General features: G+C 41.4%; 1 protein-coding gene across 2 annotated transcripts in view; it reads right to left on the reverse strand.

The window, feature by feature from the left end:
• bbs9 (Bardet-Biedl syndrome 9) overlaps nt 1–16848 on the reverse strand; it is a 389410-nt gene that overhangs the window by 52282 nt on the left and 320280 nt on the right. The window contains exon 23 of one of the 2 annotated variants that reach the window (XM_063039528.1): nt 13036–13559. The exons of the other annotated variant lie outside the window; for it this stretch is intronic. Within the exon in view, the coding sequence (XP_062895598.1) occupies nt 13552–13559 (8 nt within the window). The 3' untranslated portion in view covers nt 13036–13551. Of the gene's footprint in view, nt 1–13035; nt 13560–16848 lie in introns of those variants that run through there. 2 annotated transcript variants of the gene reach the window in all.

A 16848-nucleotide genomic window follows, 5' to 3' on the forward strand; every position in this document is an offset into this window, starting at 1 on the left:
GAATAGGTACACATGAGGTGTTAAATGGAATCCTGATTCCCACAGTTGCTTTACAACAGAAATATCATTACATTCAAATCTGCAGCACATGATCTGTTTAAAGACAAACAGCTCTGGGTCCTGAAGTTCTCCATTGTCTTTCCATTCACCTATATTGCAGAAGAACAGAGCACTTGGAGATTCTCAAAGGAAAGATCTAAAAGGCCAATTCCCCTAAGGACCCCAACAAACTCCTGCTTGGAGAATGGTGAGAGGCATGTTAGGCTGAAACAATTTGAGGCAAAGTTTATGTAACAGGTCCCTGGTTATGACTGCACATACTCTGGTATTTCTGCAGTGAGTTTATCATCAAGTTACTTCAGGTGTTTCTGTTATTTTGCTCATGACATCCCTGATTTCCTGGGGGTATTCCCACAGACACTGCAACAGCACAGTAGCTCCTGAACACAACTCCCAAGTAGCCTCTGCTGAACCACTTAAAACCAGTAAAGAGACACAGAGGGACGCTATTACAGCTCAGGGTTCAGGAGTTCTGAGTTCAATTCTGGCACCATTCTGTAAGGAGTCTCTGTATGCTCTCTCCGGGGAATGCGTGGGCCTTCACCAGGTCCTCCTGGTTTCCTCCCACAATCCAAAGATGTGCCAGGTTGGTTAATTGGTCATTGTAAATTGTCCTGTGATTAGGCTAGGGTTAATAGGGTTGTCTAGGAGTTAAAGGGACATCCTATTAGGATGGAATAGCAACCTTGATCAAGACAGTCTGACTTTAAGCTGTTGCCTCTGAGTCAAATCATGTATGTAGCTGCCTCCACAACTTAATTTCAAATATGTTTTTTTGTGATTTTATTTCCTATTACTAGCACCTGCAGCCCCCCTTTTTCTTACTTTACTTTTGTAAATGTAAATGTTACTTTTAGCTTTAAAACTTGGCACGTTGTTCACAATAATCATATTGGCGGAATTCTGAGGAAGCATTCTTGCCAATCCAAATGGCTTTTCTTTTATTTAAAAAAAGGCATCTTCACTTAAATACTTACATAACTTTGGAAATCTCAGAATCACCTTTCAGTTGTTGCCAAAGTCTTGCCATCGTTAGTTCAAATTTCAGTGAAATAAGTTGTCCTGGAGGCAAGCAGCTGCCTTCTTTACCTTGTCCCCTGAGTGCACTATCACACACTGCACCATTAAAGGCTGTACTTTGGTCAAAGGAATCTCCTGCACTGGAATGAAATACTATTGCTGCAGAGCACCAGGCTGACAGAAGACAAATGAGCAGGTGTATACAGCAAAACTGCATGTCTGTCTGTACTGTATATTCAAAAAAAATCTTCTGAACCCTTCCTGCCTGCTAGAAAGTAATAGGGCACTTACTTGTATCTGTAACAAACTTCATTTGATCTTTTTAAGGGAAGCCTTGGGCTTCGATTACATTTTAGGTTACTTAATAAAAAAACTTTAATTTACATTGCACCTCTGCAGTATATTATGTTAGCGGATCCTTCTCCTCATGCAGACTCATTGTAATTTACTTCATGCAGCAGCCAAATAAACAGCAGTAAACAAATGGTCGGGGGAGGAACGATGAGTCTTTGCCTATTGGAGCCCACTTAAAAAAAGTAAGAGAGAAAATCGGACAGATTGTAATCCTATCATTTGGATTTCAGTCACATCTTCAGCATTACTGTTATTGTCCAGACTCCTAGTTCCTATTCAGGCTGAGAGCAGACATATTCTGGGCACTATCCATGGAGATAATTCTGGAGTGATGCACTGGATCATGCGGGTGTTCAAACCAAAATCTGTCCTCCTTTTATACTTTTTCTAGGGACAAGTTGCTTCCACTCCAGTCCTATAGGCTCTGATGTGACTTACGAGGCTGATATGGCAACTGCATTCTAGGTTGTGGAATAGGAAGGGGATGGGGAGAGGCTTGTGACAGTGGTAATTATCAAATGCTGTGTTCCTTCCATTGCATTTGCAGGGTTTCTGTGTGACCCTGTCAAAGGAGTTCAAACCATCACTGCCACACTGGGAAGATACGAGCCAGAGGTTGCCAAATGTTGCTGGCAATGTCAAGTGTTTTTCAAGAGTGCTTTGAAAATATCATTGAACTACTTCCCCTGTCCACCTACTGATCACATTCTGCTACAGCTGTTTCAGAAGTCTTTATTTGGGTACGTGAGCAACATGGCCTGCTGAACAGACCATTACTGCTGGGGATATCGGCCTGAGAGAAGGTGCCGACCTTCGAATGAAGATGGTGTTGGAAGTGCCTTGAGCTGTCTGTTGTAGGTGGTCCAATAATAGAAGCAGATAGGTGACTGAGGACAACTGATAGATGGTGAATCGAGGACATTGAGTATCCTAATAAAGGGTCCTAGCTTGAAACGTTGACTCTCCATAGATACTGCCTGACCTGCTGAGTTCCGCCAGTACTTTGTGTGTTGCACTGATGACTTCTGTGCTTGATTTGAAGAAATGATTTTCAACCACTCCTATCTACCGTCGGGTAAAGAACCTGCTGAAAGCAGTGGTGAATTGCATCAAACAATGTCTGCCCTTGCTGAGAAGTAGCTCCCAGATGTGGGAAGTGTGTCATGTTTTCCAAGGTTTCACTATAAATCTTTATTGTCAGACAGAAGTGTTATACAACAGAAGGAAGTTGGTCAAGGACATTGAATGCAAGGCCCATTCTTAAGGCAAGTATGCCTCAGTGCATGAGCTGATGAAAACTGGAGCTCAGTCTCAATTGTGCAAAGGCAAGTGCCCGAGTACTACAGCCTGACCAGTGCCGCTATGATGATCAGTGTTCTGAAATCAAACGCAGTAGGTTGAACAGTTTTCCAGAAGTCCTGTGCAGGCGCTTCAGTCTAAATGGAAATTTGTTGGAAGTGAGGTACAGGATTGAGGCAAGAAAGATTGGGGGGAATAAAGTACTTTGCTGCAATGACACAGCCTTACTTCAATTCAGTCTGCACAAACACAGGCTCTTGTAGATTCACTAGATTATGGCTTGATTTCATTATGAAGCAAATTTATTTACAGAGCTGCAGGCAGCAGAGCATAACTTCTGGGTGATGGAGTCAGTCTTTAATGAGAGTGAACAAGGCCACATATTGGGATTAGTGCTACTCCTCACATTCCTCTTGGAGTTGTTCTGCTAGGTTCAGATCTACTCTTCCAGTAGCTGGACGGATTTAGGGAGCACCACAATACAGTTCCAGAGGCCCAGGTGAGGGTTATCACTGTGCCAGAGAGCAGGGAGACCACATATATATTTATCACAATCAGATACTGTATATCTCTTTTCCTGAAGATGGCCACAGATGTGGCACCTCTGAGATCCTACACGACCTCTTTGTACCAGGTGTGAAAGAAAGGTTCTGGCTTTTCACAGCCAAGTTTGACATCCTCAGCTTGTTCTCATAACAGCTACTGATGACAATAGAACTGATAGTTATCCATTTCCACCTTAACTGTATTTGATGACCTGGTCTCCACCACACTTGGGGGCAGAGAATTCCATAAATTTACCATCATTTCGCCTTTAAATGATTGACCCCCTATATTACAACTAGATCCTCTTGTTCGAGATTTTCCTACTAGTGAAAATATCTCAGTATCTACCCTGTCAAGTTTCCTTAAATTCTTATGTTCGAGTCACTGCCCAGTGTACTTGTACTGTCATCTAACACATTAATGATTGAAAGTCCAGAAGCTAAAGCCTGATGGCCGAAGTCAGGAGAACGGAGGCCTGTCCTGAAGCTGCAGTACTGTCGGTGTGTTTTTGGGCTGATGGGAGAAAGGTTGGGAGGAAGAAGGGGGACTGGTTTTGCTGATGTTGATTTGTTGCTTGCTGTGTTCTATGTTGTTCTGTCAAGCATTGTGGGAATGCTATGTAGGCGCCAGAATGTGTAGCGAAGCTTGTGGGGTGTTCCCAGCACATCCTTGGGTATTTTGGTTGTTAATACAAACAACACATTCTACTGTATGTTTTGATGTACACGTGGCAAAGAAATCTGAATTTGAAATTATGCCAGCTTCATTACAATGAGGGAGGCCATCTGTGTCTAGTGTCACTACAGTGGGAGAAGAGTTAAAGTCTTGTATAAAGCAATTGTTCCTTATTTCAATAACATGATTGCACCACTCTGTCAAACTCTCTAACTAGTTAATGTAATTCTACCTGGTCTAACAGACCTTCCCTTACACACCAAACTGAAGCCAACATTTTCTCACTTCCAAAAAAAGACTACTGTTTTATCTAAGAGCTGTTGGCTATGAAGTGTACAATTGATTGGAACAAGTAATCTGTTGTCCCTGATAATGAGGATAATTGATTGAAGCGGAAGGAGACATGATGCTACAAGATGTCAGCCCCATGTCAATGACTCATTATCTTTAGCAAGAAAGTGTGTGTCCTATCCAAACATCATGCTTTAATCATTCAGCCAACGGGACACTACGCTGACCAGGCTGTGGAAGGATGCCTTGTAAAAAGAAACAGATGCACACTTTAAGATTAATAATAGACACAACCCTCACTGTGTTGTTTAATATGTTGAACTGAAAGCCTTCATATGAAGGAGAACTACCAACAAATAGTTCTAAAGTAATAGAAAAGTATGATACCAAATAAGATCATTCACTATCTGGTGGTTAACTAGTCTTTAAGTAACAGTGATCAAGATTTTGAGAATTTTCATATAAAGACTGAAAACATTTAAGTTGAAACCAGAATATTAAATCTTAATAAGAAAATTGTGAAAGGATAAGGCATAAATTGGTAGATAGGGAAAACATATTAAAGGTTATGATGGTAAACTGGCAATGGCAAACATTTAAAGGATGTATGTGGTTTACGAGTAATATTCCCTTAAGGTAAACGGAGTGGACAAACAGTGGCTATCATGAGTTGTTGTAGGTAGCACAAGATCAACGAGAAAGGCCAAAAAAGCACTGGGAAGTAGTCAGAATTTAGTAAAGAAGGCAGGAAGAGGAGAGTGGAATACAAGGATTGGTAATTGAGGGAAAAAAAGATATGTTGCAATAGTTTCTAAAGGAAAAGATTCACAAACCACAGAAGTTTTGAAGGAGGTAGTTGTGAGAATATAAATGTACTGGTTGTCAAAACTGCAAAATCCCATAGGATCCACAACGATTCTCTCAGGAATGTTCCAAACATACGCTCACCATGAGGGAGAGAGAGAAGGGAGGGAAGTACAGACCAGATCTGCTCCACAATCTCCCTCAGCACAGGTGCACCACAAGACTGTGCGCTTACCCCACTACTCTGCTTACTTTATTCTTATGACTGGGCGGCTAAGTACAGCTCCCCTGCTATATTTTAAGTTTGCTGATGACTCCTCTGTCATTGGCCAAATCAAAGTTGGTGACGAATCAGCATATAGAAGAGAGGTTGAAAATCTGGCTGAGTGGTGCCACAACAACAACCAATACTAGCAATTTCTGGAGAAACCTCCAAAAATGTAGTAGATATGGCCCAGTCCATCATGGGTAAAGGCCTTCCCACCACTGAGCACATTTACATGGAGTACTGTTGCAGGAAAACACCATCCGTCATCAAAGACCCTATCAGTCAGGCCATGCTCTCTTCTCGCTGCTGACATCAAAAAGGTACAGGAGCCTCAGGACCCATAGGACCCACACCACCAGATTCAGAAACAGTTATTACCCATCAACCATAAGGCTCTTGAACCAGAAGGGATAACTTCACTCGCCCCATTACTGAACTGTTCCCACAACCTACGGACTTACTTTCAAGGACACATTTCATATTCTCAATATTCATTGCTTATTTATTTATTATTATTTAAATTTTTACTCTTTCTCTTTATATTTGCACAGTCTATTGTTTGTTTTGCACATTGCTTGTTACCTGTTCTATTGGGGGTGGGGGTCTTCCATTGATTCTATTGTGTTTCTTGTAGTTACTATAAATGCCTGCAAAAAATGTTTAAGAAGGCAGACAAATAATAATCATGCATTTATAAAAAGGGAAATCATGTTTGACAAATCTGTCAAAACTTTTTGAAACTGTAAATAACAGAAAAGATACTGGCAAAGCAGTTGAGAGGTGGAATTTCAGAATGCTTTTGATAAGGTGTCAATTATTAAATGAAGTTATAGCATGTGGTATTGAACATATTACACTGGACTTGAATGAGAATTGGTGAATGGAGGAAAATGATGAATAGGAATGAATGGCCCTTTTCAAGTTGGGAGACCGTGACCAGTGGAAATCACTGCTGGGGCCTCAACTGTTCACAACCCAATAGTTTGACTGAGAAGATTAAGTATAATATATCCAAGTTTGTAGACATTTACAAACTTAGTTAGCAATGTGGCTACAGTGAATATAGATCATTTTAGTGGGTGAAGAGAGGCTAGATGAATGAGCAAAGAAATATGAAATATGACATGGAGAAATGACAGGACATCCGCTCTGGCAGAGAAAAAAATACAGAACAGGTGATATAATTTTTTAAATGCTGAGAAGAGAAAGGAATTGTCTTTCAGTTGGATATGGATAGCCCTGAAAGTTCGTATCCAAGTTCAGCAAATAATTGCAAAAGATTTTGACCACAAAAATAGAAATGTCTTACACCAAACATATACAGGCAAGTTGAGAACCTCTGTGAAATTGTGTTCATGGGTCTGGGCCCCTGAACTAGAACTTTTAGTAAAGGAGTGGAGAGAGTTTAGTGAAGGTTCAGTAGATTATAATACAGCTAAAATTAGTGGGAAGGTAGAGGATTGGGAAGCTTTAAAAATTAACAGATGGCAACTAAAAAGCCATAAACATGGAGGTAAACTAGCCAATAATATAAAAAGGACACAGAAAGTAGTTCAGATACACAAGGAATAAAAGAGAGATGAAAGTTGATACCGGACCACTGAGAAATGACACTGCAGGTAGTAATGTGGGAGAAAGAAATAGCTAAAGAACTTAAGAGTATTTTGCATCTTTCTTCACTGTGGAAGATTCTAGAAAAATGCCAAAATGCAACAGTGTCGGGGCAGAAGTGAATGCTGTTGCTATTACTAAGGATAAGGTGCTTGGAAAGCTGAAAAGTCTGAAGGTAGATAAGCCACCTGGACTACACCCTAGGGTTCTGAAGAAGGTAGCTGAAGAGATGCTGGAGGCATTAGTAATGATATTTCAAGAATCGCTAGATTCTGGATGGTTCCTGAGGACTGAAAAATTACAAATGTCACTCCACTCTTCAAGAAGGAAGGGAGACAGAAGAAAGGAAATCATAGGTCAGTTTGCCTGATTTCAGTGGTTGGAAAGATGATGGAGTCTTTTATTAAGGATGGGGTTCCAGAGTACTTGGAGGCACATGAAAAATAGGCCAAACTCAGCATGGTTTTCTAAAGGGAAATCTTGCTTGACAAACCTATTTGAATCAACATGCACAACACGCTGGAGGAACTCAGCAGGTCGGGCAGCAGCTGTGGAAACGAACAGTCTACGTTTCAGACCGAGATCCTTCGTCAGGACTGAAGAGGGAGGGGGCAGGGGCCCTATAAAGAAGGTGGGGGGAGGGTGGGAAGGAGAAGGCTGGTAGGTGTCAGGTGAAAAATCAGTAAGGGGAAAGATCAAGGGGTGGGGGAGGGGAAGCAGGGAAGGGATAGGCAGGAAAGGTGAAGAAGAATGCTTTGAGGAAATATCAGACAGGATAGACAAAGGAGAGTCAGTGTATTTTGTTTATTTGGATATTAAGTAGGCCTTTGACAAGGTGCTACACATGAGGATGCTTAACAAAATAAGAGCCCGTGGTATTATGAGAAAGGCACCACAAAGGATAGAAGATTGGCTGATTGGCAGGAGGCAAAGAATGGGAATAAAGGTGGTATCTTCTGGTTGACAGCTGGTGACTAGTGGTGTGCCACTGGGGTTGGTACTGGAACTATTTCTTTTCACATTGCATGCTAATGATTTGGATGAAGGAATTGATAACTTTGTGGCCAAGTTGGCAGATAATACAGAGAAAGGTGGAAGGGCAGGTAGTGTTGAGGGAGCAGGGTGTCTGCAGAAGGACTTCAAGTCAAGTCAAGTTACTTTCTATTGTCATTTCGACCATAACTGCTGGTACAGTACACAGTAAAAATGAGACAACGTTTTTCAGGACCATGGTGCTACATGAACAATACAAAAACTACTCTGAACTATGTAAAACAACACAACTACACTAGACTACAGACCTACCCAGGACTGCATAAAATGCACAAAACAGTGCAGGCTTTACAATAAATAATAAACAAGACAATATGTACAGTAGAGGGCAGTAGGTTGGTGTCAGTCCAGGTTCTGGGTATTGTGAAGTTTGATGGCTTGGGGGAAGAAACTGTTACATAGTCTGGTCATGAGAGCCTGAATACTTCGGTGCCTTTTGCCAGATGGCAGGAGGGAGAAGAGTTTGTATGAGGGGTGCGCGGGGTCCTTCATAATGCTGTTTGCTTTACGGATGCAGCGTGTGGTGTAAATTGAGGGACAAATTGAGGGAATGGGCAAAGAAGTGGCAGGTGGAATATAATGTATGGAAGTGCATGGCCATGCACTTTGGCAGCAAGAATAAAGAGGTAGACTACTTTGACATTAGGGAGAAAATTCAAAAATCAGAGGTGCAAAGGGACTTGGGAGTTGTCAAGCAGGATTCCCTAAAGGTTAACCTGCAGGTTGAGTTGGTGGTAAGGAAAGCAAATGCAATTTTTACCATTCATTTCGAGAGGACTAGAATACAAAAGCAAGGATGTAATGCTGAGGCTTTACAGGGCATTGGTCAGACTGCACTTGGAGTATTGAGAGCAGTTTTGGGCCCCTTATCTAAGAAATGATGTGCTAGCATTGGAGAGGGTCCAGAGGAGGTTCACATAAATGATCTCAGCAATGAAAGATTTAACATACGAGGAGCGACTGATGGTCCTGGGCTACTACTCACTGGAGGTTAGAAGAATGAGGGTGGAGCTCACTGAAATCTATTGAATATTGAAAGGTCTTGATAGAGCCGATGTGGAGAGGATGTTTCCTATAGTGGGTGAGTCCAAAACCAGGGGACACAGCCTTCGAACTGAGGGTCATCCATTTCAGAACACAGTGAGAAAAATTTCTTTAGCCAGATTTGGTGAAGTCATTTGGTATATTTAAGTTGGAGGTCGATACATTATTAATTAGGGCATCAAAGGTTACGGGGGGAAGGCAGGATATTGCAGTTGTGAGGGATAGTAAATCTGCCATAATAGAACTGCAGAGCAGACTTGATGGGCTGAATGGCCTAATTCTGCTTCTAGGTCTTATTAATTCTGAGTTTTGGGGTGGCAGTTGGAAAAGGGTTGTTGTGCAGTGGATCAAATAGACTAGGCTTGTGTGCCCTACACTATAGATAAAATATGATTTCATACAAACATAGAATGGTTAAAGCTCGTAAGGAGGCCTTTACACCCATCATGTCTGTGTCAGCTCTCTGTCATAAATTCCATCAACTGGCCCTTTCTTCATAGCCTTGCAAATATTTCTGTATTAGATAATTATCCAATTCCTACTTGAAGGAACTTGTCTTCAAAGTTCAAAATACATTTATTATCAAAGTATATATAAGTCACCTTATACTACCTTGAGATTCATTTTCTTGCAGGCATTCACAGTAGAACAGAGAAATACAACAGAATCAATGAAAAACTACACACAAAGACTGAAAAAAACTGATGTGCAAAAGAAGACAAACTGGCAAATAAAATAAATAAACAAACAATAAATAATACCGAGAATGTGAGTTGCAGGGTCCTTGAAAGTGAGTCCATAGATTGTTGAATCAGTTCAAAGTTGAGCTGAGTGAAATTGTCCATACTGGTTCAGAGGCCTGATGGTTGAAGGTTATTAATTGTTCCTGAACCTAGTGATGTTGGACCTAAGGCTCTCGCACCTCCTTTCTGATGGCAGCAGTAAGAGGACAACATGGCCTAAATTGTGTGTGTGGGCGGGGGCGGGGGTGGGGGTCCTTGATGATGGATGTTGCTTTGCTGTGGCAGTGTACCTTATAACGTTATAAATGTGTTCAGTGGTGGGGAGGTTTTGATCAGGTTGACAGGCTGTGCATTCCAAATGCACACTCTCTGTAAAAGAATTTCCCCCATGTGTCTCATAATCTGAGGAAAGACATCCTTGCCATAGAGGGAGTACAAAGAAGGTTCACCAGATTGATTCCTGGGATGGCAGGTCTTTCATATGAAGAAAGACTGGATGAACTGGGCTTGTACTCGTTGGAATTTAGAAGATTGAGGGGGGATCTGATTGAAACGTATAAGATCCTAAAGGGATTGGACAGGCTAGATGCGGGAAGATTGTTCCCGATGTTGGGGAGGTCTAGAACGAGGGGTCACAGTTTGAGGATAGAGGGGAAGCCTTTTAGGACCGAGGTTAGGAAAAACTTCTTCACACAGAGAGTGGTGAATCTGTGGAATTCTCTGCCACAGCAAACTGTTGAGGCCAGTTCATTAGCTATGTTTAAAAGGAAGTTAGATATGGCCCTTGTGGCTACAGGGGTCACGGGGTATGGAGGGAAGGCTGGGTTCTGAGTTGGATGATCAGCCATGATCATAATAAATGGCGGTGCAGGCTCGAAGGGCCGAATGGCCTACTCCTGCACCTATTTTCTATGTTTCTATGTTTCTATAACTCGCTTCCTCTTTGTTCTCTGGGTACTTGACCTGTCCCCCAACAGGGACAGCCTCCAAACTTCCTCTCTTGCTTTTATAGCCATCTATCAGATATTTGCTCTCTAAAAACCAAATAATCTATCCTTGTAATCAATGTACTTCATCCCATAAACCGTGTACTCTGATGCCCTCAGCCCTTCCTATAATGTGACACCAGAATTTGACACAACACTCTGGTTGAACAGTGTTTTATAAGTTCAGCATAACTTTCCCATTTTATAATAAAAACAGAACTTGCTGGAAGCACTCAGCTGGTTAGGCAGTACCTGTGAAAAGAGAAAGAACGTTAACATTTCAAATCTACATCCCTTTCCACAGATGCTGCCTGATACACTGAGAGTTTCCAGCATTTTCTATTACCATTTGAGATTTCCAGCATCTGCAGTTTTAAAAAATTTTCATTCCCATAACCCTATTGAAAAAGGCCAGAATTGTGCATATCTTATTTACATTTTCTCAACCTACCCTGCCATTTCCAATGATTTGTGCACTCATACCCCAGTCCTGACTGATTCACCCCTTCAATGAAGGAGACCGACACCTTTGCCCCTTGTATTATTCTGCATATACACTGCCACAATGTCACAACTCTCTCTGCATTCACATACAGTCAACTGGCACTAATATATCAAACTCCCAATTGGTCCAAGTGAATTGTAACCATGTACTAATGGAAGACTCACTCCTTTCCCATGTGGTGGAGAAATTAACAAGCCCTATCTGTTTGCTAATGTGACAAAGAGCAATGACAAAACAAAAATCTGACAAAATGTGCACCAAGTGCTATTTTCACACACGGAGCACTGGGTATAAGAAATCATATAAATATTCATGGAACTATAAGCAGTACACAAAGTAGGTCAGTTCGATTCAGGTGGACTTTGAACCTGAACTCTTGTTTTTCTACCAGACACAGGGACTAGCCCTTGGGTATGTTGGATGAAGGTATCTGTGAGGAAAAACCATTGCATTCTGATTAGCTGGGATAGTGTTTCACTGAGTACAGTCTACAGAACAGCTCCTGTGATATCAGTATCCTGACTGGGACCAGTCTAAGCTTCCAGCCTCTGTATGCTTTCCCTACCTTGGCTTCGCTTTTTGCTGAAACTCTCAGTTACACTTGTTTCTCACTATCTGACTATTCCAATCTCACCAAACTAATCTCCCATTTTCCATGGTCCGTAACCTAAAGCCTACATAAAACTCAGCTTCCTGTATACAAACTCACTCTTGTACTCAAACGCACCCAGCCCTCATAATCAGTGTTGGAGTCATGAGGAAATCACAATGTATAACTACCATCCTTTAAATCCCTTCTTCCCCTCACTCTTCTCTTGCTCTGCAATCTCCAGCAGCCTGACAACTTACTTCAAATTGGTTGTTCTTCTCTGGCTTCGTGTGTATCCTTCGACCCACAAGAGGCAACTTTAATGAGTTTGGGAAAATATTATTCTCTAATTTACTAATCAAACATCTCTCATCACATTGTGTTCTAACTGGTCCATTCTCACCAACTCACTTAACCTGTCTATTCTCTTTACCTGGCCCATAATGTTGGCAGTTAACCACATCATTGTCACAGTAATAAGAGTACCTCCGTAATAGTCATGCTAACAGGAAACACAGAAAATTATATTTACAAATGGTTATGGTCCTTGTAAAAGCAGCAAAGTTGGTGACTGAAAAGGTAAATATGATCATTTAACAAATGGATACAAGAGCATTTCTCTAGGGTGCCGTTTGCTGCATTAAAAACATTAGTTTACTGAGCTGAAGCTGGTATTTAATGTTATATAAAAAAGCAAAAAAAAGTTCTTATCAACAGGGACAATAAGCCTGGGACAGTTCTGAGTGAAGTTGAGTTGATTTTACAAGTGGAATTTACAATGCAGGAATGTTTAATCTCATTGATTTCTGCAGCCAAGAAGCAAATAAATGGACCAATGAAGAATTTCAATCTTCCTTCAAGTGGTTTCCATTCACTGAAATGGTAATCTAGTGATCACAATCTACCCTTTCAAATAGATTCAGACTAAACCAGATTTTAAATAGTTAATTAACCATCTAAAAGCTGGCTGTCAGTAAATATTTCATGTAGATCTTACAGCTCTTTCTACAAAGCTCAAAAATATAAAATGAAATATAAAATGGAACACCACAACTGCCTGGATTTTTTTTTGTATACACTTAAGAGAACATCAAGACATAGGAAAATAGTTCTCTGTAGATGTTCATCTGGTGAGTTTTCCTACATGCTATATTGCAGATTAGATTTTTTATCTATATACAAATAAATACAGCACAGAAACAGGTCAAAGTACAAAGTAAAATTTATTAGTGTGGACTTTCAGCCCATCGAGTCCATACTAACCATCAACCACCTATTTATAGCGATTCTATGTTTATCTCCTAGTTCCCAGTTTTTTTATGTTCCCCACATTCCCATCATTCCTCCCAGATTCTACCACTCGCATAATAACTAGAGACAAGTTACAGTGGACAATTAACCCACCAACACACACATCTTTGGGATGTGGGTGGAAACTCATATAGCCACAGGGAGAACATGCAAACTCAACATCTGAGCATCCAAGGTCAGGATTGAACCCAGGACTCAGGCATTATGATGCAGTGACCCTTCTGGTTGTGTCATAGTGCCACTCGCAGATTCTTCAAAGGTTACTTTGATACTGCTCAACCACTTGCTTGGTTTGAGTACATCCTTCTCGGCCTTAACAACAACTCCACAACTTGTTGGCTTTCAACCACTCCACAACTTGTTACTTTATTTGGCATTGTGAGGAGTTTCAGTTACCAATCTGTAAAAGCAAAGTTTTAGAGTTACCGAAAAGCACAGTGTTATTGCATGTTGCTATTTCCCCATTTAGTGAACAATTCAGCAAAACTTGGCATTCACATTGTCTCTCACCAGTAGCTTGGCCTCTTTCAGTTTAGAATCCCATCACAACTCACTCCTTCTCTGGACTTCTCCAGCCCCTGGTGTGGAAATCAAAACTGGTGACAGAAACTTCCTGCAGCAAATTTGGAGAGCATCTGCTGGTGAGGTGCTGAAGGGCCTCTTTCTGTGCTGCACCATTCTATGACCATGCAGGCAGTTAATTAAACATACTGCCTTGGGCAACTGGTGTTCTCACTTGAATGGGTAACTTGCTGTATTCTCCTGTGCATATGTGGATAGAAATTGATGGCAGTTAGAACAGAGCTAACCCAATTAGCTTCTGCAGGCCCCACCCTAAACAATTTTTACCAGATTACTATTGCTCTACTTCCTATGGAAGAGAGGATCCCATTTGCTAACCCTGCTTTACTCTATCCAGATGTTCCTGACATACCAGGTATATCCAGCATTGTGTTCTTAGTCTCGTTGTAGTGAGTGACTGAGGTCTGTTCTCAGTTTCCGCCTCAGTCCTGAAGTTGACTCCTCCTCATTGTTTTTTCCTCTTCTTCATTAAAAAGAATACGGTGCTATGTTAATTGCTATGTGCAGCAAAGAACCTGTAGACCAGATATCTCCATCTACAGTAAACAAAACTATTTAAGTCCTCTGACAACTCTGTGCCTCCTAAGATCATGGTGAGATTCTATCTCAAACTACTTTCCTGCCTGTTCCTCCTACCCCTTTGTTGACCAGTGCCCTAACATCAATTGATCTCAGCATTGAAAACTTAGGGATGGAAGGTTGACAGCTCTGAAGAACTAAATTCTACAGAAACCCTACCTTCAGAGGATTTGTCTGTACATTTGCACCAGCATCATGACCACATGAAAAAGCCTGACATGGATCATTGTCAAAGCTGGGGAAATCACTTTCTCAGCCTGTGCTTCCTCCTACTGGCATTTACAAAAGAAGTTTCTCAGATCTTGCTCCTTAGTTGGATAACTGAGGCCTAGTAGAAAGAGCATTGAGAATAGAACAGCAAAGTATCCCCATCAATGTGCACTACTGTCTGACTTACTTCCTGCAGGATGAATGGACAGGAATGATAAGATGCTCATGCCTTAGGCAACTCAGTCAGTATTGTTGGGTATTTACAGACTGATAGTGATGCCAACTCACCCCCTCCAAGAGCACCATCCAGCAATGGGGGGAGGGTATGGGGGGGTGATAATACATTTTAACCCTTACCTTCTCAACTCAACACTTCCCATGCCAAACAAGTGTCAATATTCTAAAGGAAGACTGGGGGTGGGGGGTGGATTTCTTTTAATTTGATATCTGTGCGTGGCAGATGATTCCTGAAGTTGCTGCCCTCTTCTGGAGAGACACACATGAAAAAAAAGCATCATTTACAGAATGGGAATGGCCAGCTTATCCATCAAATGAAACATTATAAAGAAGGCTGCACTAGAGGCCATTTCTATAGCAAACTATGGATTCAACAGTGCAGCAGCAGAGGTTGCTGTCCAATTTCTGAGGTCTTGTAGTACAGTTACAGATTGGCATGTATAACATTGTGGGCTTCACTGAATTGTGGCTGATGGAAGATTATAGCCGGGAGCTTAACATTCAAGGATGCACACTGTATCAGAAGGACAGGAAGATTGGCAGAAAAGGTGAGGTGGCTCTGCTGGTAGAAAAAAATGAAATCAATTCATTAGAAAAAGGCCTTTGACAAGGTGCTACACATAAGGTGGCTTAACAAATTAAGAGCCCACGGCATACAGGAAAGATACTAGCATGGATAGAGTAGTGGCTGATTGGCAGCCAGCAAAGAGTGGGAAAAAAAGGGAGCCTTTTCGGGTTTGATACCAGTGACTAGTAGTGTTATACAGGGACTGCTTCTTTTTATGTTATATGACAGAATTGATGGCTTTGTGGCCAAGTTTGCAGATGATATGAAGATAGGTGGAAGGGCAGGGAGTGTTGAGGAAGAAGAGAGACTACAGAAAAACTTAGACAGATTAGGGGAATGGGCAAGGAAGTGGCAGATAGAATACAGTGTCTGGAAGTGTATGGTCAATGAACTTGGGTCAGAGAAATAAAAGCATAGACTATTTTCTAAATGGAGAGAAAATTCAAACACCTGAGGTGCAAAGAGATCTGGGATGATTCCCAACATGCAGGATGCTGTTAATGTAATTTGCAGGTTGAGTCGGTGGTGGTGAGGAAGGCAAAGGCAATGAATTTGAAATGAATGTCAAGAGGACTAGAATAGTCAGGGCATGACGGATTGCAGGGAGAAGGAAAGAGATTAGGGCCAGAGGGAAATGGATCAGCCATGATGAAATGGTGGAGCAGACTCGATGGGCCAGATGGTCCAATTCTAATCCTACATCTTATAGTCTTATAGACTAACTTCAGGCAGAGGGAAGACAGAACAGCTGCTTGATCACTGCTCATGCCTTCATACTGATCATTATGAATTATGGAACTTGTAAAGTTCCAAGGTTGTCCAGTTAAATAAATAACACATTCCAGAAATTTGCAAGGAATTCTGAACAAAATATTTGAAGTACTACTTAGAAATTCTTTCAACTCTTATCAAAGAACTCAGAGACAAAGCAGTTTATATTGATAATTCGATCTTACTTTGGTAGACAGCCAAGGTCTACAGGTAGAAACAAAGACGAAAGGATGTGACACCCGGGTTGTGCAACTTTAAAATAGAGAATCTGATTTAGCATCCCCCTCAGATCCAAACCACCTTACAGCCTACCCAGTAGGCTTAAAATAAAGTTGCAGACAGTTATATCATTTTTTTTATTTGTAGGGTTGTTGAGATAATCCCTTTCAGTAATTGAGAGGTAAATGTTATTCACAGAACAATGAATTGAACAGTGTTGGTGGATCATCTATAACCACCTGAGATAACATATTGGACTTCATGCAAAGAACAGGTTCTTCTGAGAGTGGTGTGCCAGTAATGTCTATCTTCATTCTGTGCCTGGCAGAGCAGGACCTAAGCCAACAGACATCCAGTTCAGAGACAACACCACCCCTCATTGTACCGTGGTTGAGCCTTAAATGCTCCTGATCTTGGAGGGAATGCATATCACTCATTCTGAAAAACAGAGTGAATGATCAGTGGACATCGTTCTCTCCAGTATCCACTGGCTGAATCTCTCCCCACCCCTCGACCTTTCTGA

Source organism: Mobula hypostoma, chromosome 1, assembly GCF_963921235.1.
Source record: "Mobula hypostoma chromosome 1, sMobHyp1.1, whole genome shotgun sequence".
Lineage (NCBI taxonomy): Eukaryota > Metazoa > Chordata > Chondrichthyes > Myliobatiformes > Myliobatidae > Mobula > Mobula hypostoma.